The sequence below is a fragment of the Nelumbo lutea genome, chromosome 4 (assembly GCF_056320005.1).
Source record: "Nelumbo lutea isolate HS-2025 chromosome 4, American lotus-T2T, whole genome shotgun sequence".
Classification (NCBI taxonomy): Eukaryota; Viridiplantae; Streptophyta; class Magnoliopsida; order Proteales; family Nelumbonaceae; genus Nelumbo; species Nelumbo lutea.
Genome location: NC_142687.1, coordinates 99,512,629 through 99,540,537, shown reverse-complemented (window position 1 = coordinate 99,540,537; position 27,909 = coordinate 99,512,629). Strand labels below are relative to the sequence as shown.

At 35.7% G+C, this 27,909-nt stretch overlaps 1 protein-coding gene and 1 long non-coding RNA gene across 2 annotated transcripts; one reads left to right on the top strand and one right to left on the bottom strand.

Annotated features, from left to right (window-relative positions):
• Nucleotides 1-114: 114 nt before the first annotated feature.
• Nucleotides 115-10,032, bottom strand: LOC148862168 (endoplasmic reticulum oxidoreductin-1-like). The gene is made up of 9 exons (XM_088981921.1): nucleotides 9,427-10,032; nucleotides 8,709-8,840; nucleotides 6,835-7,093; nucleotides 6,356-6,466; nucleotides 2,392-2,510; nucleotides 1,784-1,888; nucleotides 1,461-1,663; nucleotides 815-929; nucleotides 115-545 (listed from the first exon to the last, which is right to left on the bottom strand). The coding sequence occupies exons 1-9, from the start codon at nucleotides 9,580-9,582 to the stop codon at nucleotides 363-365; spliced, it is 1,383 nt and encodes a 460-aa protein (XP_088838047.1). The 5' UTR covers nucleotides 9,583-10,032; the 3' UTR covers nucleotides 115-362.
• Nucleotides 10,033-14,932: 4,900 nt separating this feature from the next.
• Nucleotides 14,933-15,316, top strand: LOC148862167 (uncharacterized). The gene is made up of 2 exons (XR_016112364.1): nucleotides 14,933-15,067; nucleotides 15,263-15,316. It is a non-coding gene; the product is annotated as an uncharacterized LOC148862167 (long non-coding RNA).
• The last annotated feature ends 12,593 nt before the right edge of the window (nucleotides 15,317-27,909 follow it).

Sequence of the window (27,909 nt, the reverse complement as noted above, 5' to 3'; positions counted from 1 at the left end):
CGACGGATCCATATCAGAATCGGATCGGTCGAATTTTCTTAACGGATCTGATATGCCCCAGGTCTCTCATCGTGACCCAATAAGTTATTCATTTCAAACGACAATACCTGCAACTGAAACATTAAACTTCAAGCATTTTATTGGTAAAAGCATTGTATACCATTAAGGCATTAACATTGGGTAATGGGCTTTATTGATACAAGCATGAAATGTCACGCATATGACATGGTCTTGGAGGTTTTAGCATCCAACACATACAAGGCCTCTTACATCCCTTTTCCTACATTGAATGCTCTACACAAGCATTGTATACCACTGACAACAACCTACTCTTCAAATGCTAAAACATCCCTTTCCTACATTTATTGTTTGTGTACAAAGGCCACTATTCTTTGCCATGTGCTGCTTGGGGTAGATGGCGCAGAAACCTGTCCTTCCATTATCTTTTCTGCTGCAGGCCCCATTTCATGTACAAATTTGACAGATTCTGAGAGTCGATTGAGTAGGTTTACCAGAGCAATTACTTCATTCCGTTGTAACTGGAGCTGAAAGGCCAACGGGCAACATAGAAGACACAGAAGTTAGAATAATAGGAAGGTACTTCATCCACTATTTGTGTTAAATGTCAGGTGTATGTTCAAGATTTTCTTTTTTACCAGCGTGCATGTTCAAGATATTCCATGCCAACAATACAAGAAGCAGCCTAGCTATAACTAATTTGACATAATTCCATCAACACAGAAGCAGCATCTTTTAGGAGAAATAATTAAGAACTATGTTTTGAAGCTAATGTTACGATTAGGCAACAACTTACGGGCTGGTTTAATTTGTCAACAGAGAAGAGAATCTTCAATGCAGTTCCTACACCAAGAACCTGAAGCTTTCCCCAAAGCCGACATTTTTCACACCCTATGCAATCCATCAATGCACTGCAGTATATAGATTTGGTTATTAACTACAGGGTAAATATTGTTAAATGAAATAGCATGACCAATTAAATGCAAATGAGATGGATAAAAGAGTGGATGGGCAAAACAATATCAAACTATAATAGAAAAAAAAAGACAATTTTCATATTGGCATTGAGAATAATAGTTTTATCTAATAAATGCATTAAAACAATGATTCCGTATCTTTTTCTCTCCTAAATTTTCACCTAACTTGATGACCAATGGACGAAGCATTTCTCCCCCCCAACCCCACTGTCCTTGCGTGTTTACACAGACAAAACAGGTGATGTACAGAGCTATTTTTGACAAGGATGTTATGCAATCAGATAGAAGGTCTAGATCTTCCACCTCAGCTCTCAACATGGAGGCGAACCTTTGTCACTGCAGGATTCAAAGCTGCAGTGACATAACAGAATTTGGCCTTAAAGAGCACGAACAATAGTGCAATTGCCTTTACTTTTATTAAGGAGTGCCCAGTAATTGAGTATGAAACAAAGTTCAGATGTAAACCTAATGTTTCTGAATTGCTTCTGAATCTGCTGCTTCAGCTCCGATCCACTTTGGTCTTGCCATAACTTGGCTTCATCAAATGGTAAAGGGCATGCAGCTTCTAATTTTGGATTATAAAGCAGCTGCTTTAGTAAAGACCGTGTTTTCAGGTCCTCTTCAGGGTTGCCAGTGTCATATTCAGCTTGTTCCAAGTAATCTGCTGCCTAAAAGACAGAAGATTATAGGGTGATGTCAGGATAAATCTCAATTTATAGGTAGAATCTATGACATTCCGTAATATTTCTCTATATCTCTCAAAACATGGAAGAAGTGTTGAAACTCACTTTTGTTACAGCACGGAGAACAAAGAGAAAAGTGAAGTACAGGTTTCTGACACGCTCTGGATATCTTAACACCCGGTCATACATCATCTCAAGATTTTGACCCCACTGAAGTTGAAGCACAAAAACAGAATACAAAATGCCAAATTTAGTTATAACTTAAACTGCAGTATTTTGGAAGGATATACTGTGGAATCCATGCTCAGTACAAAATATGTGGCCATACTACATGCATAATTGATAATTCAGTAATTCAGATTATTCATCAGAGGATTACCTAAAGATCACATCAAGCAAATAATAATGACTGGACTATCTAAAGAAATGGATTGTTAAAATAAAATGGGTTATATACTGTGAATTTTTTATGGATAACTGTGAGCTTTATGTTTGGAAGAAAATAGAAATAATGTGAAAATTTTGATAATACACAGACACATATGATTTTCCAAGTAACAACAAATCTGAGAAGTGTTGAAGCAACTGAACAGCCTGAAACAAGTGATTGGTGATACAAGTGTATGTAAAAGAAACAAATTTTGTAACCATTATGGAAACATTCACTCCTTAAAAGAGATAAAATACTGCAGGATAAGAGAGGAAATGAAAACCTGATTGGTAGCTTCATCAAGGAGATATTCAGCAGCTATGTGAATTGAAATGGAGGAGTGAAGTCCAGAAATCAACTTGTATAGCACTCTCTTTTCTGGACAAAACTCTCCAGACGGGTCTGCATGATATTAAGAGAAAGATGGCTGAGCCAAACTTGTCAAGGGGCTTAAATCCAAGTATAGTGAAATAAAAACTACTATTTGTGAGAACAATAGAAAGAAAAATGCCAGAAAAATTAACACTTGACAATAAAAGAGTTTATAAAGTCAACTAACCAGTTACCACTCAAGGGCTATTTTTCTTATCAATAAAGGGCTAAAAAAATTCCCTTGTGCTTTATAAAGAACCAAGGTTTATAGGGGGAAATCAGCAATGTAAAGGAACTAATTCTGAAGCAATGTCTGGTTAGGATTGTTTGCAAACCTAGAAATGCGACTGGGTCATGGATTGAACAGCCTTGCCACTGGATCAATCCAATGGCTCATTGCATCACACTAAAATATATAAATAATTAATCATAATCGTAGCTGAATGGTCAGGGTCCATATTTTCATGTATGTGGACTCTGTTCAAATCACCCAAATTGTGTTTTAACAACAAAAAGAATTATATATATTTAACATGTAAGATATATAGATGGTTTTATAAACAAATAGGCTTATGGCCTAGTAGACTGAGCTTTAACTTACAAATAGAACATTTGGGTTCAAAACATTACAATGCCATTTTTATACATAATTCTCAAATTTTGACCCCAGCAGTTCTTCAAAAATTGGACATGTCAGTAATAATCATTTAATGTTCAGGGAACTGCCCACGTCAATAGATGTTTAAATGGTTTTTCAGAAATTTGAAAATTGATCTTTCTAAAACTCAGAAATATTACCGGGTCACAGTCCATACAGTTGAACTGTATGGTCTGATCCAAGTCTGACAACATTGTTCCCAATAATGGGCACTACTGCACAATTGAGTCCACAGTCAATGGTTGGAAGTTAAAAGAGACCAATAAACTAGGAAATATCTTTGAGTATTAATGGTACAAGAAGGATTTAGAAAACACACTTTTTAGCCAATTTTGGAATAAGTACATAAAAGGAAACAAGAACAGCAGGGAGAAGCTGTTAATCTCAGCAGGAAGAAGCTGTTAATCTCAGCAGGAATAGTTTTGCTTATGAAGTCCGTTTCATCAGCAATACTACAGTATATCATGGTGAGGTACAGCTTGCCAAGCACTAGCTCTATAACTTTGGACAAGATCGTAGAGATTTTTCTGGTCACTTGTCATATTAACCTGGACAGGCTGAATAAATTCTCAGGACCCTAAAGGGGGTTTTAGTGTTTAGAGAGAACAGACCTGCATTTGATGCTAGTGGACCTTGAGACTCAAACCTAGGTTGGAAGATCCTGCAAGTCCTGAAAAATATAAGGCTTCAACATTCAAGTAGTACATTCAGAAACTGAAAGGTGTGCTTAAGCATCCAGACTTGTTGGAAGGTCTGCAGGGAACTTCAATCAGGAACCTTGACTAAATTTTGGACTAGAAAGTGGGTGTGAGAGAAGTCTCTTATACATCTAGTTCCTGAGAATCAAACAAGAGAATTTGATATTGAACAAGGGATAGCAGATTACATTGACATGGCCAATTAAGAAAATACTCACCTATTCAATAGGATCATTGACTGGTTTTACCACCACTCTATCATTGCTATACCAATCCACCAAGGTGAATATTACTTGGAGAGGACCTATCTATGGATCCTTCTTGAAATTAGCAATTCATTTGACCAGATATAGAAAGGCAAACTCATTTGACCGGAGAGGGAAGGCAAAATATGGAATGAACACATTTTAGTTTTCTAGCCACTGCATGTAAAATTCCTAGTATATCCAAAATTCAAAGCTTTGTTTGGTATTGAGAAATGATAGAATGATAGACTAGCCACATGTTGATATTTGAGTAAGAACATCAACATAGAATCATAGATGACTGATGCTTCTGTTGTGTTAGGACAAAAGCATCAACGCTTCTTTGTGAACTGTGGGATATGCAGGCCTATAGATTTTATACAGTGACATAGATAGCCATACAGACCTAATGTGAAACCTCTGAGGTCCTGTTCGGTTAGTGGGAATAGGGGTCTGGAATCGGAATCCCATTCCTGCTGGAATGGCATTCCCCCATTTGAGGGAATGGCCATTCCCTTGCCACCCCCTCGTTGGGAATGAAATCCCATTTCTGCTGATTTCAATTCCCATTCACATTCCTGTCTGAACCAAAAAGACAATGGGAATAGACCATTCTGATTCTGATTCCAAAGGATTTTGATTACTATTCTGGCCTGCGAACCAAACGGACCCTGAGAGTTATTTAAGGGTCAGGTCGGTTTGCAGCTGGAATTGGAATCAGAATGATCTATTCCCATAGTCTGTTTGGTTCAGACAGGAATCAGATTAGGAATTGGAATCATCTGGAACGAGAATTCATTCCAAAGAGAGGGGGAGGGAATGGCCATTCCCTCAAATGGGGGAATACCATTCCACCAAGAATGGGAATGGAATTCAGGTTCTGCCCAACCAAACAGTTGGAACCGGAATGGCTCATTACAATTCCAATTCCAGATCCTTATTCCCGTGAACCAAACGGGCCCTAAGTATTCCTTTTGCAATAAATAGAAAATCTCATTAAAAAGGAATTAAAGTTCACCAAATGGGAAGTCCATGATGAAGAGGCCAGGTTCAACATAAGGATGGAGCAGACGAAGAAAAAACTCCAAAACATCATAAAAAAATATCTCATGAGGTGCTTATTTCACATTGCCAATTAGAGGTGGCTCAGAAGAAGGCTCTTACATAAGTGAAATCCATGGTTTTCAAAACCGGACTGGACCAGAAAAACCGGGAACCAGTCACCTGACCGGTTCCATTTTCCCCCAAAACCATTGATTTTGGTCAGCAAACCGCTGAACTGGCCGGTTAACCGTTCGAATGGTTTTGACCGTTTTCCAATTTAAAAATTTTTTTTGTCAAAACGGGTCAGCCGTTCGGGTCGAACGGTCGGACCATTCGAACCAGTAACCGGACCCCTGACTAGTTCGGTCACTGGTTCGTTTTTAAAAACCATGGTGAAATCAATGTATGCAGCAAGAATCTCCTACCTATGTCTTGGTCCAAGTAGAAAGGTTTGGTGAACAGATGAAAATGACAAAGTTTAGCTAATGGGATTGTTTCTCCAGAACATGAGGCAATTTACTCTTCTACCACAGTAGCAGAAACGTAGGCTGCTCCAAGGGAGTTTCCCTTTGTTTGGTCCAACATATCATCACTAACATCTAATGCCTACTTTAGTGCCATTTTGATATGATTAAGGTTTCACATATTCTTTCAAGAGGGGAAATAGTAGTGGATCATCTACTTGAGTTTGGATACAGTTATCAGGACCATCAGATCTGACAGCATCAAGCTGCCAATATTTGAGGGCAATTATTGTTGATAACCTTGTCAGCAGAATAATCCCTTGTTTGTGCAGTGTCACATTCAGGGGTGCAACATGGGTAGTGTTGGCCCAAGATTGAACCTGAGCCCAAATGTAGTTGAAATTCTTCAAATCAGGCAATCCAACTTGTACCCCTAGCTGTATGTCTACTGCATAGACTTTTCATTCTATATAATAAGGAATGAATAAGAAAAAGCAAACTACTAAAAAACAGGAAAGAAAGAAAGAAAGATAAACAACTACTTCACCAGCATAACAGTACTCTTTTTGTTTTTTGATAAATAGCGTAGCAGAATTTATTGGATATTAGACTTGTTGTGAACAATGTTACAAACCAAGACATTTATGTGAGAATGCAAAAATACTGCCTATCAAATGAATGACAGAAAATAGAATTTTATATGGTTTTCAAAGTAAAATTGAATACCCCCAATTCCTTTAAAGCTGAATACAAAGAAAATACTCACATTTTGGGCAGTTCTCTGTGTAGACAGCATCCCATATCCTCCTAGCTGATGGTCCACTATAACCGGTGTAGCGTTCAGGATTCAGCTGGAGATTTACATATGTCAGCTCAGCTTCAAATAAAAGAAGAAATCAGTTAATCTTCAGTTTTATCCACCATGCAGAACTACAAAATTTACACCATTCTTCTACTAAGATAACAAAAGATTGAAGACGGTCCTATTGTTGATTATGACACCAAGGTAGAATCTTTGAATATTGAGTTGATCAATGCCAAAGTTTCTATCAATAACAAGGGCAGTCAAAAACATTGAAATCTACAAACATAATTAAAATCATATCTTACTTAAGACTTACACAAGAAAGAGGTCCATGCATCAGTCCTAGTTACAGTCACTAACATTCAGGTTTCCTTGATGATTATTATGATGGTTATAACAACAATGACACACAAGATTCTATAAGAAGCCATAAGGATTACCATTATCAGTCTCATCATCATTTGTCCATGGATTGTCTATATCTATCCAACCTCTGAAAGCTTTGGTATCTAAGGTACGATCAACAATAGCCTGTGGTTTTCCCTCTTGACACATTAAATGATCAGATGAAAGCACATGATGAGAAGGCTTTTTAAATGGTTCAGGAAACTCATTTTCTGGGCATTCACAGACACTGCAATCCCGCAAACGGCACATGCCATCATCAGGCCAGAAAGGGCAGTCACACCACAATTTAGCCTATCAGAGAATAAATAAACCAGACTACAGTCAGAAATCATAAAAGCCTATCTATTGCATGAAATCGTCTTAAAAAACTAAATGAGATAAATAAAAATTAGGAGAAAATAATGCAATATCTTTAGATTCAGAATGTGGATATATACTTTCTGACATACAAAGATTTTAAGAATGCTTCTTGGGTTGTTCCCTCTATACACTTGGATATAGTTAACTGTGCTTATTCATGCTCTCATGAAAAAGAGTACATATATCAAATAAAGATATTCTGTTTGACTATATATGCATAATTTGATGCACTTATCAGTAGGGATAAAATACCACAACTATAATGTGTTCACATATACAACACATCAGTTTTAGATTTTTTTTCTATTGATGCTTGTTCCAATAGATGACAATAGGCATGCATAGAAAGAGCACTGACTTTCTCCATCAGTATCACATGTATAATAACGATAATTCTGAGTAGTTATAAAAAGGAAAATATATGGAGTGATTTCAATGTAGGAAATGTGCTTCTGGCACCCCATTGAGACAGAAGGAAATCTTGATTCTCCCTCTGTATGGAAGGCAACATTAAAGGTCATAGAAGCCTAATAACCACAATATCTGAGTATGTAAACATTCTTGCAACTCAAAAACGTACTTCATATCAAGTGAAGTTTCTAGACTTTTGTATTGGCTGAGCCCAAGTTCAATGAAGTCTTAATAAAAGTTTCTGTTATTGATAAAAAAAAAAATGTTATCTAAGCTATTGTTAGCACATACCTTGTGCAAGCAACCAATAGTAACATTTCAAACTCAACTTTTAAGTTTTAACTGGTTTTTCCATGCATTTGGCTATGCTAGCAATGCTAACTAAAATATAAGACCTAAATCCTACTTAAGATATCAAGATCCATCCTTCAGTGTTGTAAAGGAACAGACATACTTGTGTGTACAAATGAACATCATCCTCCACTTATTCACTTCATGAAGGGAGAGGAAACCATTACAATGGTAGCTAATGAGACCACAACCCTTTATGTTTCCTTACACTAAGATTCTGTTGATCCCCTCTTCATTTTCCTTTTTCTCCACCTTTCTTTTTTCATTTTATCATCAAAAGAAGCCTAGAACCAAGTTCCTACTTGTGGAAAATCATAACATTTACCATCTGTACCAGAATATAACCTCCACAGCTCCACTCTTTCTAGAAAACTACCATAAGGTGAAACAAACAGGATGAATCCCCAATGGTATAGTCACTCTATAACTAAAACACCTTTTGGGGTGAGCTGGCATGCCACTCAATCATAAAGCATGCCAAGGCAGTATAAAGTTACTGAATATACTTCCCAAATATCATTTTTTCGAAATGACAAATACATGATTTATACAAGCTATCCATCTCTGATCTCTAATGACTTATTCTATAACATATACTTAAGGCATTGGGCATTTATTGATATAATTTATCTGTTTGTAACATTGTGAGGGGGAATATGACGAAAAACTAGTCAAGAAAAAAGAATTTAACAGAAACAAAACAATAACTTCAAATGTAAGAATCGAATAATGGAGCATGAGATGTAAATAAAGACCAGATATTGGTGGATCAAGTAATTGAGACCTTGAAATATCGGAAAAAAGGGGTTGTGACAATCTCTTGTAACAAGGGATGTAAAACGTCCTTATTAACATTATCTACATTCTCATAGTCGCAGCAACAATCCTCCACAATGCCAGTGTACTTCCGCGATTCCTGCATAAATTTCATGGGGGAAAAACGTCAAAATTCTAGAAAAAAAAAAATCAGAGGAACATCCAATCCATAAATCACACGTAAATCCAAATACATCAATAGATAGTTAAAAAAAATCCTATATCAATCTCAGTGTCACAATATGCTGACTTCGACATCACCCTTATTCTGACATATAAAAAATTACGGGAAATTTAAAAAAAGAAGAAAAAAAACACAATATTAAATTGATGATACGAGTTTCACATATTGAAATCAACAAAGCATACACCACCCGATGGAAACAAAGAGAGAAAGAAAGCATCTTATTGAAAAACATCAATAATTTTCATAGAAGTTTTCCACTATGAATGCGAAGGAAAATAATAAATAGGTTGAAAAGACCAAATCTTATATCAAATTCTCCATCACCCACTAATCAATAAAAACCATCACTACCAACTGGTCCAACTCTAAAAATCTTTTAAAATAAAACGGCAAGGAAACCAAAAATAACATGCAAAATGCAAAATTCAATCAACAAAACAAAATGAGGTATAAAAAGCAAATGATTAGAAACGAAGAAAGAACGATATGGAGGACGTACCGCACACTTGCACTCCTTGTTATTCCGGCCAAACAGTGAGATCTTCGGAGCGCTTCTGGACGTTGCTGCTGTAGCAAGCAAGACGGCTATCACAGCTCCAATGATCCAACCCCATCTCCTTCTTGGACCATTCTCTCCAATCTCCGAGTTAGGCATTACTGAAGAACACCACCAATAAGGCACTAACCTCTACAAAACTCTAAAGTTTTTTTTTTTTCTCAGAAACCTCCGAAACGAATCGCAGCTGAAAAAGAGAAATCTTTACTTTCTCAAGCAATTTCTCAAATAAATAAATGCGAGATTTTCACGTCAACGAGCGGTTTTTGCAAAACTCAGCTGCCATCGCCGTCTGTTTTCTACTTGTAAAGTCAGCAAGCTACCGTCGTCGCCGTTTGTTTTCTATTTCCTCCCCTACTTCTCTGTTTCTGGATTTGCTATTGGTCTACCAGCATCGCCAACGCCATTTGTTTTCTTTCTAGCTCTGTGATTGGTCTCGAAGACAAATGCTTGGAAGAAGACTGGTCTTGACACGTGGCAAGATGGTGGGACGATGGATGTAGGGACGTGAGTTCAATTTGACTGGTGGGACACTTCACCAGGCATTCTGACTTCTGTTATTAGAGTGTTAGTGCTGCAACGAGTTGGAATTTGGAAGGTGATCTGAATTCGACCCGTTTACAACTGGATCGAAAATGGATTGCGCCAATCCGATTCGGTCCCAACTTATTTATTAATAATAAAACAAATATCTATTTATTTTAGGGATTTTTGCACTGCAGTCCACTGTATAAAATATCTATTACACCGTGTAATAGATATTTATTAATAAATGTCTATTTATTAATAATAAAATAGGTTTTTTTTCTTAATAAAGTTAGTTTACATATGAGGACTACGTTCATACAGCCATTTACACCAATATCTCCCTACTAGTTGTATGTTTTGCTTGTAGGGAGATATTTAAAGTAATACATAATTAGGGTGTATATGGGTTTATTTGGTCCAATTTCACTTAGGCCTCGTTCGTTTTTTCATTGACCAATTCTCCCACATTCTTCTTCAAAATTTAAATGGAACCCACGATAAATTTGTTTTTCCCCACTCATCCGAGGAAGTGTTACTCTTTTCCCGCTTGGTAAAGTTTACTTTTTCGAGCGGAGTGAATGCTCAAAATTAATTTGTCAAAAATACCCATGGTAAAATGCTCAAGGTTTCTTCCGCTTCTATCCTCCCGTTATTGGTGCTGCTATTTCTCTCCTTCAAGCTCATTGACATTCTTCTAATCAATTGTCGCCGGTGATCTTTCCCATCACTATCGTTACTCTGCTAGCCACCATTGTTACTATCCCACATACGGTAAGAACTTCTTCACACTTTTATATTTTTGCTTGGATTTAACATGATAACAGAAACTGTAAGGAAAATAAGAACTTCTGGTTTTAGAAACCCTAGAAATCGAGAACAGAATTTATGATAGAACCAGAGAAAAGAAGAACAGAAAGAAAAAAACGTTTAGACAACGAGAACAAGAGAAGAATTAGTTTAGTAGTAAAACAAGGTAAAACCTTGGGAAAATGAGAAAGACAGAACAGTTAAAATAAGAAGAACTACTAGAAAGCATGAGCGACCCATTATTTTCATCAAACATCCAACAACTTGGTTATTCTTGGGTGTCAGAATCTTGGCCGCTAATGGTAAGTCTCAATCAGAAAACCATTTTTGCTTTGAAAACCACCTTGGGTTTAGACATGGGTGTATAACGTTCATGTTTTAGTTTACATGAATGAACAAAGACTGCTACTCTGCTTGTGAAAGTGGAGTTATACGAAACCGTTGTTTTCTAATTAGGAATCCATGGTTGATAACAACATAACGAAAACAAGACTCCCTACCACCGAATAAAAAACCAACTAGGCAACTCATTGACAGAGGTATAAACAATTGTCCTGCTCCTTACCTTCTCTTTTGCCTCATGCTCCCCTACAAATGTCAACTGTTGTTTCCACTCTAATAAAAATTTAGTTTCCACTCTAACTCAAACATCCTCACCTTATTTCTTAAATACAAGAGATTCTTGTTCAATCTCTCTTTTATCTTTCTTCTTAAGATGCCTTGTAAACTCATTTGCTTGATTGTCACTTTCTGTAAAAAATTATAATCAGTATTATTGTTGTTTACCAAAATCAACCACCTTGTTAATAGAATTTAATCTTGCACTTTCATATTGCTAAATATGCCTGAACTTATCCAATACCGAAATCCATTCACTGGTTGGAGACAAGTGTGCTAGGAGAGAATGGTCATGTCTTTGAAGCAAGAGCGGTGTAATTTGAATCCATTATTAAGAGAGTCCGCTTTCTCATTAATTCAGTGGCTTTGATACAAAAAAAAAAATAAATAAATAAAACAGGCTTTCTCTCATTGTTATTGGTAGAAACCTTGTAGGTATCCTACAGTGCCCCTTCCATCACTATTATTTGATTAGTGGCCCAACCCCATAGATTAATGGGCAGACTTCATTATTTTAAACTTGATGGCAGAAAACATGCTAACCCAAGTTTAGATGCAAATAAGAGTTACTATTCTCTGATTAACTCAAATAATATTTGTGCTCTCGGCAGTCCTATTGGATATTGTACACTAGTAAAACGGAGGTAGCCCTCCTCATGGGTTAGGAAAACCGAAAGGTTACAACTTCTACTATTGATAGTCCATTGTGACTAGGTTGATACTACAATGTGGGTCAATAATATTGGCATGGGCCCATGGAATTGGAAGATGGCTTGAGTGAGATAAGAAACATCATCCATACTCTTCCGCCAACCTTTTATTTAATTGGTAATCTATGGGTGGTTACAAAAAGATGGTGTACAAGATGGACATCAAACAAAAAGACATGAATAGTTTTTTTTTCTATTTTTCTTTCTTGATCTAGAAGAACAATTATTAGGCCCTCAAGCTTCTTTCTATTGTATAAACTTACCAATATGGTGCTTAAGAGCACTTGTATCAATCATTTAAACATTAATTAAGCAAAACAAGAATGTGTGAAACATATAACTGCATTTGAGAGAAAATGTGTGAAGGTTTGGAACTTCTTGCAGAGATAAAAGAATACAAAGGATTAAACAAGCCCTTTGTCAAGTTTTATTTAAAATGGGCTAATATAACCCATTAAACATTCTTTTATAAAATAATATAGTCCAAAAAACATGGACCACAAGGGTAAAAATGACAAAACATAGAAAAATTAACCACTCACCTAGAAAAGTGGGTGAGGCAAAAGAACATGGAGAATTTGAAAGGTCTCATTTACCCGTGTAAATTTAACAAAAGGAACATGGGTAAATACACTTGCCAGTGTAAATATTTTCTGGAAAACACTTACCCGAGTAAATGGCCTCTTCTAAACAAACGAGGCCTTAATTGTACTAACTTAACCGTTATTGTCAAGTTGACATTTGGGCTAGTTGAAGCCGATTGGCTGGCTCCTAAAACCGACTGTGATATTGTTTCATATATCACGCTTTAATTGATTAAATGATTAAAAGCTCTTTATATTTATTACCATTTACTAACTATTTATATGGAGCAACTAGGCAGGAGTATGATCCCCACGATGAAGTAAGACTAGGTGGTAGGAGAGATGGACTTCATTCATCCAAACGTGCAAGTTTTACAAATTTGACAATCAGACCATAGGGTCCAGGGGAGGTGGACCTCATTTTTGTCTTATTTTTTTTCAATTTTTATGGACTTGGACAAAATTGAAAAAGTACAAATAACATCACAATAAATAAATAAAAATTACAAGAGTTTTAGCTAGTAGTAGTATCCGAAGGTCTTGCAGCTAGTCTTAGTGCAAAACTCAGGGAAAGGAAGATCTCCAATTTTAAAGTTAATGGTATGGCACTTGTTATCACCCATTTATTTTTGGAAGAATGACCAATCAGTCCAGGGACAGAATTTGTAGGCCGAAAGTACAGTTGGGGTGGATGCCAACTCGGAATTGATGTCAATTTATGGGTGGGCATTGGTGTGTAGAGTGGGGGTTTTTGACCTTTTAAATGTTTATAGCTCTGCAGTGGAAATCTGAAATCTGTATTGGGCCTATCTGTACTTCTCCGATTTATTTTTTGCCAATGATAGTTTTGTTTTTGCCAAGGCAAATTTTGATGAGGCAAAAGAGGTTTTGGATGTCCTTGATATGTTTGGTGGTGCTTCAGGACAGAAAGTTAACTTCAATAAGTCTAAGGTAATGTTCAATAAAAACACTTACGAGAAATTTCAAAAAACTAGTGGCCAGAGCTCTTGGGATGCAACGAGTGCTCAATTCTTGTACCTACTTGGCTCTTCCCTCTGAAATCCAAAGATAAAAAAACCCGACTTTTAGTTTTGTCATTGAAAATGTAGCTAATAGAGTTGCAGGTTGGAAACATAATCTCTTATCATTGGTAGGTAGAGAAGTACTGTTCAAGTCAGTTACTTCATCTCTTCCGGTTTACTCTATGTCCTGTTTGCTTTTGCCAAAGGAAACCCACAACACTATCACTAAGTTGCAAAGAAATTTCAAGTGGGGACATACAGGTCAAGGCAGGAAGAGTCATTAGATCAAGTGGTCTCAAGTGTGTAAAAACAAAAGCAATGTGGGCCTTGGTTTCAAAGACCGCTGCTGTTTTAATAAAGCTCTCCTTACTCGCCAAGCATGGAGGATCCTAAAGAACCCCAACTCTCTCCTTGCCAAAGTTTATAAGGCAAAATATCATGCTAATAGCTCTTTCTTATCTGCTCAAGGAAGGAAGGGTTGTTCTTGGGGTTGGAGGAGTGTTTGGAATGATCTTTGGTCCCCATCAGCAAGGAATTTTGTGGTTAACATAGCTAAACTAGTTGGTTGCACACTAGACAATGTGAGTGAACTCAGAAACACAAATGGTAATGGCTGGAATGTGGGTCTAGTTTGAGCTTTGTTCCCCTCTGAGGTAGCTGAGAAAATTCTTAATATATTTTCCCTCATTGGATTGCCCTGATAGGATTAGCTAGACTCTAAGTAATAATGGTTCTTTTACTATTAAGTCAGCTTACTGGATCTGAAAAAACTTAAAGGTAGAGCTTGAAGTTCAAAATGGGAATGTTGTTTCTCTTGAGCCTAAGGTTTGGAAACAATTATGGGGCTCAAAAGTGCTTCCTAAAATTAAAACTTTTATTTGGAAGGCCTTGCATGGAGGTATCCAAGTAAAAGTGGAAGTTGCTAAAAGTATGATAGGGATTGATCCCACTTGTCCACTCTGTAAGTCCAGCCCGGAAACTATTGATCATGCACTACTATACCGTGATTCCGTTCATCCAACATGGTTTGCTTCACCTCTTGGGTTACCTTTTGATTCTTGCTCTACCATCTCAATTAAGGACCAGATTATGAGTTGGATTCAAAATTCAGCAATGTATAAGCATGATCTCAAACTCATTTGTGATAACTTCTTTATTTTGTGTTGGGTGTTTGGCTCAGGAGAAATGCTTGTGTCTTTGAAGGAAAGATAAATAATCCTGCTCTTACTCTGACCTTTGCAAATAGGCTGATGCAGGAAGTCTCTCATACCAGCCATCTGCACAGGGGTTGGGTGATTTGGATGAGCCCCAATAGGTAGTCAAGTAATACTTCTGTAGTTGGTGGTAATTTTGCTCATGTGTGGACTGACAGTAGATGGGTTGTTGATTCTTATGCGGATTGTGGCTTTTTTATTCTATCGCCTAATGGATCTTTTGTTGCAGCTAACTCTTACTTCAATTGTGCCTCGCTCTGCTATGTTTTCTAAAGCTTTTGCTATTCTTACTGCAGTTAAAACAACCAGAGACCTGGGTTTTAATCATATTAAATTTTACTCTGACTACCTGCCTATTGTTGTCTTCTTCAAAGGAAAACTTTCTTCCTTATCTAGTGAAGTTTGGATGCTAGCTAATGAAATGGATGTTTTTTTAAATGTTTTTGATTCAGTCATCTAGGAGCATATTCCTAGCTCATAGAAATCAGTGGCTCATTTTTTGGCTAGTAGGTCTTGTTTGAAAGGTGCTTGGGTTGCTTTTGCACTGGCTTGGTTATCCTCTCTGTTGGATTAAGCCAATTTGTTGGCTCCCGTTGTACCTTCAGATGTTTTAATGGAATGATTCTACGTTTTACCAAAAAAAAAAAAAAGAGTTTTAGCTTGTATGCCATGTATATCAATAACCTATGATAAATGGGTAGTTAGTTTAGAAACGGGATTCAGTCATCACAAGGCCCATTCGAACAACTTTATAGCTTTGTATTAGGAATATCATCTCCCCATGAAATAAAACACGTAAGAATGGAGATATTCCCAATGTAAGGTTGTAAAGGCTGTTTGAATGGGTTTTACATTGATTGAAGCCGATCTTGTTAGTTCAGTTTAAACTTGGTTTTTAAATAGACCTGTTCATGGGTTGGGTAGCCCGATGGCCCGACCTGCACCCCGGTCGGGTTTGGACAAGTAGTTAGGCTCGCGGGCCTGACCTCGGGCCCAAAACACCAAGCCCGATTGTGTTTCAGGCCGGGCTCGAGATTTGTCAAAAAAGCTCAACCCGATTGATTTATATAATATTTATTATAATATATATTAATAATTTAATATATACTTTTTTATTTTTTCTTTATAATTTCTCTCTCTCTCTCTCTCTCTCTCTGAGCTTTAGAGTTCGGGCTTGGGCCCAGGCTTGGGCTTCGGGCTTTTTATGAGGGCCGGGCTCAGGCCCAAGTTGTAGGCCCATGGTCAAGTCGGGCTTGGGCTTCGACCTTAAAAAAAATATGTTAATGAAGAGTGAAAGCCCGGCATGGCCCAACCCATGAACAGGTCTATTTATAAAGTCAACACCTATAACCAAACCGATAAGTTAGGTTCTACGATCAATAAAACCAAAGCCAACACAACTGATTTGTGAACTGACCAAATTGGGTCGAGTCGTGCAAGTTTGGTTGGTTTGGTCCATTTTTACCATTTTTCTAAACGGTCCCGGTAATATGGTCCACGAACACCAATCACTAAGGAAACAAAAACTAAGAAACTAAATTTCTCTACTCACCCCTAGTTGAGTTAGTAACTGAATGGTTACCATCTAGAGATGTTGCCTTTTGCAATGAAGGTATAAATGATGAATTGGATTTGATAATGTTTAACAACACATGGGTATTAGTAGATTTACCTTTGAGATCAAAATTAATTAAGTGTAAATGGGTATTTAGAAAGAAATACAACATTGATAGAACATTACAAACATTTAAGTCTAGATTGCTAGCCAAAGGGTTCAGTCAAAGAAAATGTATTGATTACTTTGACACTTATACACCACTAGTTAAAATAACTTCTATTATAACATTCGTAATACTTGCATACATTTATCATTTATTTATTCATCAAATGGATGTTAAAACAATTTTCTTAAATGGTGTTTTAAATGAAGAAGCTTATATGGAGCAATCGGAGAGATTTGTCCTTCCTAGAGATGAGAAGAATGTTTGTAAATTGGTGAAATCAATGTATGGTTTGAAACAAGTACCTAAGCAATGGCATGAGAATTTTGATTTTAGCAGTTTAGTTTTTGGGTTTAAGCATAATAGTACTGATAGATGCATTTATTCACAATTTACTGAAAATTATGATGTGATTGTATGTTTTTATGTTGATGACATGCTTATTGTTGGTACTAACATAATTGACACTACTAAAACTAAAAATTATTTTTCCTTTATTTTTAAGATGAAAGATCCATGAGAAGTATCTTGGGAGTCAAACTTAAAAAACATAGTGTGGGTTATTCATTAAGCCAATCACATTAGAGAAGATACCTAAGAAATTAAAGCATCTAGGACTTAAGGAATATAGCACACCATATGATTCTATAATAAAATTAGTAGAGAATTCTGGGTGATCAGTTACACAACTTGAATATGCTAGTGTGATTGGAAGACTAATGTATTCTGTGCTTTGTACTAGATTTGATATCACATATGCTATGTATAAGCTTAGTAGGTTTACAAATAATCCTAGTGCAAAGCATTGGAAGGTAATTAGGAGAGTTGTAAAATACCTTAAAAGGACCTTGGGACTTTGGCTTATTCTACTATGATTATCTAACTATACTTAAAAAGATATATTGATGCAAATTAGATTATCGGTAATGGAGATAACAAGTCCACATTTGGATGGATCTTTATTCTTGTTGGATTGCAATTTCTTGGGCATCCAAGAGACAAATTTGTATATCTCAATCAACCATGGATTTTGGATTCATAGCCTTGGCAACTACTAGAAAGAAAGTTGAATGGATTAGAGACTTCTTATCAAATATAAAATTGTGGCTTAGTCTTGTGCCTCTAATTTTCATTTTCTATGATAGTGAAGCAACTTTATCAAGAGCCTATAGTAGCACTTATAGTGACAAGTCTAGACACAAGTTTGAGACATGAATATGTTAGGTAGATAATTCAGAATAACATATCACTATAACATATGTTAAGTTGAGTAAAAAATTGGTTGATCCTCTTACCAATGAATTGCCTAGAGAATTGGTTAAAATAGCAACTAAAGATGTGACGTTAAAATCCTTTACTTAGTCACTAGTAATGGTAACCCAACTTGAACCAAAAGGCATCAATATTAAGTTTAATGGATAATAAGTTACTATGATGTGACTATTACACTAAGATTAAGGGATTTCCCATCACAAATAAATACAAATGGTGTTATTCATTATGAGAAGAGGATGATCTAAACTCTTAATGAAGTTTTGAAATGCGTTAAGTGGAACTTCACTTATGTAAACATTGAAGTGGTGTTGTTTCTTATGAGAATTTGAGTTTTACTCTCGAGATCATTCATGAAAACCACGAAAGCAACGCATGGTCGTAACAGTGTTGAGTAGATTTGAAACTCTTGAACAAACATGACATTATTATGTGTATAAATATTTCTAACTTGTCTAAAGAGTATTTGGTTTAAGATTCCACCACCAATAACTTTGACAAGATTTTGAAACTTGTACTAATTGAGGGTTTAAATTACAAAACACCTTATGTGCGTAACTATGTCATAGTACTTTATATTGAGAGAGACAAAGTGGGGGGTTATTGGATTTTCATTTGATTGGAAATTAAATCTAATTGGTGTTTGATTGACTAATAACATAGTAGGAACACATTATCTTTGGAAAATGGTTTTAAAGTTCCCACTAAAACCTTTGCTTTGTCTTGTTTCTTCTCTTTTTTAAGTCTTGCCTCACATTGGAAATTACAAAACTTACTTAAAGATTTTAGATAGGAGCTTATGGCCAAATAGATGTACCATCTAATGAAGATAGAAAACATGTCCCACAGGCCCAAGATGCTTGGACAAGCTATTCTTCTAGTGAAATCTAAACATTGAATGAATCACATGCAAAATAGTTCATCAAAAGTTTGTGATGTGAATGATTGACAAGCTAGGGTGAGTGGTATGCCAATGAGGAAGTATAAGAATAAGAGAGATTCTTATGAAATTATGTGTGCAATACAAGCTTTGCTAGAATTGATCAAATCTAAGATAAGACTTTACGAGATGAAAATTCAGAAAAAAAAAATTTGAGGCTAGACTAGAAAAAGAGTTAACAACACCAAAGGCAAAATTTTTCTATTACAAAGTGCATGGAAGTTGTGAATGAGTTTCAATTTATTAGTGATATTGATGTTGGAAAGGTGCTAAAGGCAGGCAAGTTATTTCAAAAAAAGAATGTAGGGAGATATGTTCATGGCATTAACTCTTGATTTGCAAATAACATGGCTACAAAGGCTTTAGAAAATAGCTAAAATAGGGGAAAAGGTTTAAAGATTAATTATAGACATTAGAAATTAAACATCATTTACTAAGAACATATTGTGTTTATTTTTTGGAACTTTGTTAACAAAGCTCTTATTTGATGGTTTTTCCATGCTTGGTAGAACTCTTGTTTGAACTCTTTGTACTAAATGATAATAATTCACTATCCTTAGTATATGCTACTTCGTATGAATTTATTGGCATTAGTTATTTTATAATTGCATTATTGCATTGATTCAGTTCAATGTTCCATCACCAATTCTAATTTGTAGATACACATTTGAACATAGATTTTTTGTTATAGCATAGTAACTTGGATCATTCAAGAAAGAGAAGGATAATTCCATTGGAATCATTAGACAATCAAGAATATGAGTTATTAGAACTTATTTGTTTATCAGGAATTATGAAGTATCATAATACCTACTTCAATAGACAACCGTATTGTACTTCATCGATGAGTGGGCATGCATATATCAAGTACCAATTAAAGGATTTAGAGCATCCTGATACAATTTATGATATACTTAGAATGGAACAACTGCAAATCTTTTGAGACAACATGGCCTTTTGGAAAACAATCGACACATCATAGTCGAGGAGTGATTGCAGTTTTTTCATTAACAATTGGTGATAATGAAAAGAATCGTCTAATTGCTGCTCAATTCCAACATTTCAAAAACACTACCAGTGTTCATTTTAGAAGAACATGCAAAGCAATATGTAGGCTTGACAAGGAATTAATACATTTGCCCTCATCCAATGATGTGCATCCCTATGTAAGACATTCGGAGAAATATTGCCCATAGTTTTAGGTATTGAATTTAATTATATTTATGTTAAATCTTATATATATATGACATTCTAGAACCATGGTTCTAAAACACACCATGGTGGGGTGGGGTGGTCCAAAACATACTACACTTTTCTCAACCATACTACTGAACAATCCCTTGGTTATCTTGTAACTCTAACTGCATTTCTATCTCTTTACATAGAAATACAAACCCATCAATGATGATGGGTTGGCTCACTCATGTATGTTTGTTTGTTCTCTCTTTGTTCACTACTTTTCTTTGTGTTTTGTTGTTTTCATTTAGAGAAGCTCAAAAGATAAACCATATAATACACTCATGACCAAGAGCCAAGGGGCTTGAGATTTGAAATGTCAAAATGCATGGATCAATTGAAGAAAATGCGGAAATCAAAGTCTTAAGCGTAAAAAAAAAGGAAGAAAGGGAAGGATAGGAAGAGAGGAAGACAGAAGGGCATGGAGGAAATAAAAAGAGTGACTAACAGGACCTCAGCTAATACTTTCATGAAAATGCAGATTAGCTGAAGGAAATGGTTGGGTAAAGGGTTGAGTAACCAATGATAATGCACCACACCAGTAATAAAATACATATGGCCCACAACCACCCATTCAATCACTTTGCTTTTATGGCTGGTATGGGTTGTTATTATTGGTTCCATAGCCATATGGATATGAACGCTACAACCCAATCCACAGCATAACGGATCCAAGCTTGAAAACTCTGTCAAATGATGGACCTATCTGTATCTATATTAGGAGGAAAGAGGGCAATTGAGGGGTCCTTTTAGCCACAGAGCTCACACATTATTATGCTCTCATTTTTCACACGTTTGGTTATCTATTTTTATTTAAATTATAAAAATGTAATTTGCAATAAAAACTCTCTTAGGACTTAATTTTTTCTAATAAAATCTATCATTATATCTCTAATAAAATCATTCTTAACCCCCTCCCAATAGTAAATTTTTGTAACATTTCCCCACCATTAAATCTCTAGATCTCCATTAACCCCTTTTCACTCTCTTAATAAAGCAAAGATATAAATTAGATGGGTTTGGTTCAGGTTAAGAGCCAACCCAACCTTAAATATGGAACGTAGGTGGGCCCAAATTTGTCTCATCAATGGAGTTCTTATGAATGGAAAGACTGAAATTGAACACGTTGAGAGTAGGGATCATAGAAAGCCAATACCTAGTGTAGAAAAGCCAAAATAAGCCCAAGGGAACTTGATCTAACCAACCCAAAGTATTAATTCCTCAACCTTGAGTTTGGTTCGATTCAAGCCGAATAGGGTGTGGCCAGGTTGAGTTAGGGTTTGATTGAGTTTTTGAAGCAAGAGAAAAATTGTGACTACTGAGATAGCCTTATTGAATTAGTTGGGCTTCTTGCTTGACGGCCCATTTGTTGCTGCAGCTTGGAGGATATGCTCAATTTAAAACTGTCCGATAGAGATTAAACCCCTTTTGACTGGAAATCATGACACACCTATTTCACAAAGTAACTGTATGTATATGTGTATGTATTAGGCTTATGTCAGGCATGTCTAGTTGGCAGGCTGGTCTCAAACTTCTAATCCAAGTATAGCTTGGCAAAGAAGTCCGTATAGACCAAGGCCCATAGGCTGAGAATGGGCTAGATGTTTCCTGCAGAGAGGACCATGATCCGTTACATATGGGCAGAGGGCTTCACCCGCATTTTTGTACTTTATTTTCATTTGCATGCTTGAAAAGATCTATTACGAGCTTGAAAATAAATTCAGGAAAAGTTCAAGATCTTGGGGTTAGAGGGGATAAAACAGAAAAGAGTTTTGATTATAGTATTTCTTTGAGAGGAAAATCTATGAGCAGAATAGGGATTTGCTCCTCACACCAACCTCACAGTACATCCCACCGTGCATTAGGAACATCTTCCCATTAATAATAACACACGAGTAAGGGAGATGTTTCCGATGTGTGGCTGAGACATGCTGTGAGGTTGGTATCAGGAGTACTCTGTGAGAAGCAGACCCGGACTCTAACTGCAACAAATATTTAATTACAGACTATTTTACTAAAGTAATCCATACTTTCTTTCATTTGTCAGGCCTAATTTGTTTGTAGTGCAATTTTACTTGTGCAAGTGCAAACAAAGTGAGAGCAAATTCAAATTTACTTTCATTTTGGATTTTACTTCGTTTTGTTCATTTAAAATGCAAATGAAGTGAAAGTAAAGTCTGAAGGAAAGCAAAGTAAAATTAGAAGCAAAAATAAACCAGAATTTGCACTCGTATACATTTGTACTAGTGTAAATAAATGGGTAATTCAAACAAATTAAATAGGGTCTAAAGATCAAACCTTAGGCTCAGTTTGGAAAGAATACAAATATAAATATGCACAGTACAAATACATGCAAAATTTTACACTACATATTTTTATTTATACTCCTTCCAAACTGAGCCTTAAGTCATGGTAGATTGGGCCGATTTCTCTGGTCTCTCATTGAAGACATTTTATCTCTTTGGATCATAACCAAGGACTGTATCAATGAGATCCAAACCGAAACAAGTCCAAGTCCTTCCCCTCAAAAAATAATAATAATAAATAAATAAATAACATCACATATCCACCAATCGTAAGCAATGCATGACACAAATTAACAAATATAATTACATAAGGAATATTAGTTCAAATTTAAAATAAAAAACACATTGGAGAGAAAAGAAAATCACATACCTCAAGAAAAATCCATTATTCACAAATTAATTAACAACTACTACTTCAAGCAATTGCATTCCTTCTACCCCAAACACTACCAATTTGATTTACAACGTAACACATGAGTCGATAAATGAGCCTAGCACAGCCACGCAATGGGTTCCGAACATAAATGCGCCAACAGGAACGCCAGCCAGATTTGCTGGTTAACTTCCTCCACAGCCTGACTAGGCAGTTCTGGTTGCGGGTGATGAGGATCTTCGCTGACTGAACGTAAGCAGATGCTGCCTGCTTCACCAACTGGTTCCGGATGGAAATATTGCTGGAGTCGAATTCGAATGCAGATCCATCTGGTATTGAACATTCATCTGTTGGAGAATTTGGAATCATGTCTCTCAAGCTCGTGTACCTGAGATCATCGCTCAGGTCCGAGTCTCTAAAGTAGCTGCCTTCGTTACTTACTGATGATATTTGTGATGAGGTTTCCACGCTTTGGAGCTCCGTCTCCATTGTTAGCAGTTACAAGCCATGAAAGGTGAAAGTGCCGTTGGTGGGTGTTGAATGGAAAAGAAACTCTTGGGTTTGATTCTGGTTGTTTATATTGGGGTGCATCAGTTGTTAGGGGTTGTAGATGAGAAGAGGAACAGGTTCCCCATGAAAGAGAATGTACGTAGCAGTGTCTTGCTTCTTTCCCTTGGATGATTGATTACCTTTTGCGTTTGGCTTAGAGAGAGAGAGAGATTATTAATCAAAACTCTAACTTTTAGTGGGTTGTCCTTAGATATAGGAATTTGACACGGACAAAGTTGGTTTTCACGATCTGTAAAATAGAGATGTGTGGCTCCATTTTTTACAAGCTAAAGATGCCATGTAATTTTATTAAACCAAGGGTGGGTCTGTTTCTTTTTAATTTGTTTTTATAAATCCACATCATTTTTTAAACAATCAATGAAGCGAGACTTTTGTGAAGAATGCACCCAAAATGAGAGAAAGAGAGACTAAATCACCATTATAATTATTCATTAACTCTCTCCTCTTTCTCATTAACTCCACCAATTATTCTCTCATTATTCATGCTATCAACTCTCCTCCAATAACTATGTAACACTAATTCTCTCTCTCTCTCTCTCCTCAATTATTCCATTTAATTAATAAAATATTAAATTCAAACAAAATACATTTTAAAACATAATTAGTTTACTTCATTATAATTATTATATACCTCATAATAAAAATAAAGTTTTATTTAATTATAACTTATAACCCATTTAATATTCAATTGTCCACTGTTATTGGCTAAATAATCATCTTCCATTTAAATGTTAATTACTTTTTAAGTTAATTAGTTAAGCAAATTGCATTTCAAAATAAATATCATTTATTTCACTCAACAATAAAACTATTAATATTTGAAATGTAAAGTTACATTTAATTATAATTATAACCGGTTTAAATTCCATTTCAAACTTAAAATTATAATTTAAAACCCACTTAATATAAACGCCCATTTAGTAACAATTATTAATAAAAATGCATAATTATTAATGGTTTTATTTTTTTTTGAAATATGATATAATTATTAACAAATTTTAATTATAAATAATAAAAAGTATTAATAAAAATATCCCATGCATTTTAAAATTATTCAATAAGAAAATTTAAAACAAATTGGTTATCATAAAAATTTTAATCTACTTATGATCTTAATTTTTATTGTTGATAAAAATAATTTTTCATTAATAGAATAAAGTTAAATAAAATAATAAAAAGTCATAAAATTAACAAAAATTAAATTTTATTAATAAAATTTACGAAATTAATAAAAGTATATTTTTAATTAATAAAATTTATTTATCTTGATAAGTTAATAAAAATAGTAAGATAAATTAAAATTTAATATTCATTTAAAATTAATACGAAATTATCTAACAATAATAAAGTTAATAAATTTAAGAAAATTTTTATAAATTAATACAAAGTTATTAGTTTTGAAATTTGTCTTATTTATTTTAAATCCCATAAATGTTGGTAAATATAAATATCAATAAAATCATTGTTGGGTTGATGTTGGATTGACTTGACTTGCTTGTTGGAATGTTTATAGAAATTGAATTTAGGTGATAACAAAGTTGCAGGAGAACCAAAGGACCAAAGAGTTCGTGAATGATTAGAGAGAATGAAGTGTGTTAATCATGGGTTGGGTTGGGCTTATCAAATGTGACAAGGGCTATAGCTTAAGTGTGGGCCCAACCTTATTTGGGTTTCAAGCTTGATTTTGTGTATCACACACACACACACGCACAAAACTTTACTTTTATACATACAAAGAGGTACAATAGATCTTTAGAGTTTGGTCATGAAATTCAACATGTAAACAAGTTATAGTTTCCTAAGTTTAGGGGTTGTGTCTGATCAGAGTATTAAAACCTATATAGTGTCAGATGTTGATCTCAATGGTCTCATTAATTTTTAGTTTATTTGTGTAGTTTAGACGGGTGTTTGACACATGGGAGGGGATTTTGGGTTTTGACAAGTCTTAGGTTGATTTGGTTTTGTTTTCAAATTTTGGGTCTCAAAAGAGGGTGTAAAAAGCTAAGATGAAGGGACCAAGCAAAAATTAGATGTTGATACCCCTTCTAGGTGCAAATATAGGCTTCATCCTCTTTTAAATCATGGAAATAAAAACCATAGTTTGCCCACCCTCACTTGGCCTAGAAGAGGTCTAGCTCGCGGACCATGAATCCCAAATGAGAAAACAATAGGCGATCCAACCTCCACATTTTCGTAATACCTTACAATTTCCCCACTCATATTTAAAGATTTCAAATTCGAAGAGTTAGACTGACCATTAAGAGACCAACCCATGGGGCCCATCACCTCCTCCATCGCTACCGGAGTAAGCTCGCCGATCCCCTACTATGGTGTTGCTCAATCGCTGATTCCATTAGGCATTATGAAAATAGAGGTCCCCTCCCCTATAATGGTAATGGATCAACAATGGCTTACGGGTTAGAGGGTTGATGAGGGTAGATTTGGTCCTCCATTGACATCATGACACATGGCATATCAAAACAGTTGGACTACATCCCAGCATCACCTAGGTGACAACTTGCCTTAGCCAAAATGGGGTCCTAGTTGGCGACCTGCCTTTGCCGCCGACTTGGCATCCTGTCTCTGTTGCCAACCTAGCGACCTACCTCTCTAGAAGCTTGCCAGTTGTCTCCAAACCTTTCGGAATCGTGCCGAGTAACCATAGGCCTTATCCTCATCCCGCCCGAATCGGAGGGAAACAATAAGCCTTATTAACTGACACATTGTCCTCCTTCCAAAGCGGAACGGACCCCTACGTCATGGGCTGAGGATTCCGGGAGCATTTTGCGAGACCCATAGCAACCCAACTATATAAGGGTATCAACCCCTGAGACCCAGGTTGATGCGCAATTTAGTTCTCACAGCTCTCTAGTTCCCTCACATTTAACTATCTTAAAATCTCTAATTCGCTGACTTAAGGATCGGAGTGCCCACACTGGGTAAAGCAACTTGGGCACTCTGACACTGTTTCCTTGCAAGTTGCATTAGAGCCACCTCTCTAGCTCGTCACCATTCATTAGGTGTCAGAACCACCTCTCTAGTTCGTCACCATTCAATTAGGCATTAGAGCCACCTCTTTAACTTGTCACCATTCATCCAGGCATCAGAATCATCTCTCCAGCTCGTCACCATCTAGCTAGGCATCAGAGCCACCTTTCCAGCTCATCACCATTCAGCTAGGCATCAGAGCCACCGCTCTAGCTCGTCACCATTCAGCTAGGCATCAGAACCACCGCTCCAGCTCGTCACCATTCAGCTAGGCGTCCAAGCCACATTCCAGGTAGGGATTATTCAGCTAGGCATCTTAGTGACTATCTAGCCGGGAACTGCCAAAACACACATCATCAAGGGTAAATAGTGGGTTGAAAATCCCATTAAATGGGTATAAACCCCTATTTATAGAATTTTAGTGAAGCAAGTTCCAAAAGCTTCTTTATCTTCCCCATTTTACCCTTATTCCAAAATATTCTCAAGTGATTAGTGTACATGTTTAATTACATTCTAGTAGGGCTACAAGCTAATCGAATTGGATATAGGCATATCTAAATTTGATTTGTTAATATTTGAATCCAAATCAGATCATATCTATTAAATATCTAGCGGATTCGAATCGAATTGGGATCATAATTGGATATTAAATAGTATAAATAAATTAGACTAAAACTAATCAAAATATTACATATAATTAATAAGATGAGCTAAAAATGATTTTAATAATATATTTTATGAACAAAATGAGTTGAAAATTACTTTTATAAAACTTAAACATATGACAATTTAGTGAAAATACAACATTAAGACCAACTTCAATGATAGATATAATATATTTAAAGTATAAATGAGCATATATATTTAAATCAAATTGAATCAGGTTATATCATATCAGATAGGGTAGACCTTAGATCGATATTTGATCCAATTATAAACAGATCGAACTTGGGTCAGGCTTAATAGGATCGAATTTGAATTTGGAAATGGATAATCGGGTACCGTTTGCAGCCCTACATTCTGGGATATTCGATCCATCCTCTTTCACAACATTCCCTGGATAGAATCTGACTAATCCAATTAAAATCCTTTCACAAGAAGAGGAATATGGAAAAGTGGAAACCAATGTTGTAAAACTCATATTGGACTAAAAACTGGAATATTCATTTGGTCATTGTTTTACTAGTAAACAGGTTGGGTGCTTATTCAACCCATGAAAACCATCATTTAACCAGAACTTGAAAGGATCACTTAGGGGGTGTTTATTTGATGTTTGTATTGGCATTCCATCTGATTCAGTAACAGAACCAGTGTTCTAAAGGGCATTTTCTTATTGTTGTTAGGTCTGGAACCAGAAAAATCCCCACTTTTGAGCACCACAAAAAGAAAGTTTTTTCAACACAGCCACATGGTTCAAAAAAAATAAAAAATAAAAGGCTTACATGGCCAAGTGATTATGTGATCTCGGCCCGTATTCCTTTATTGTATAAAATGCAATATATACTTTATACATGTAACAAAATATATAATTTTATAT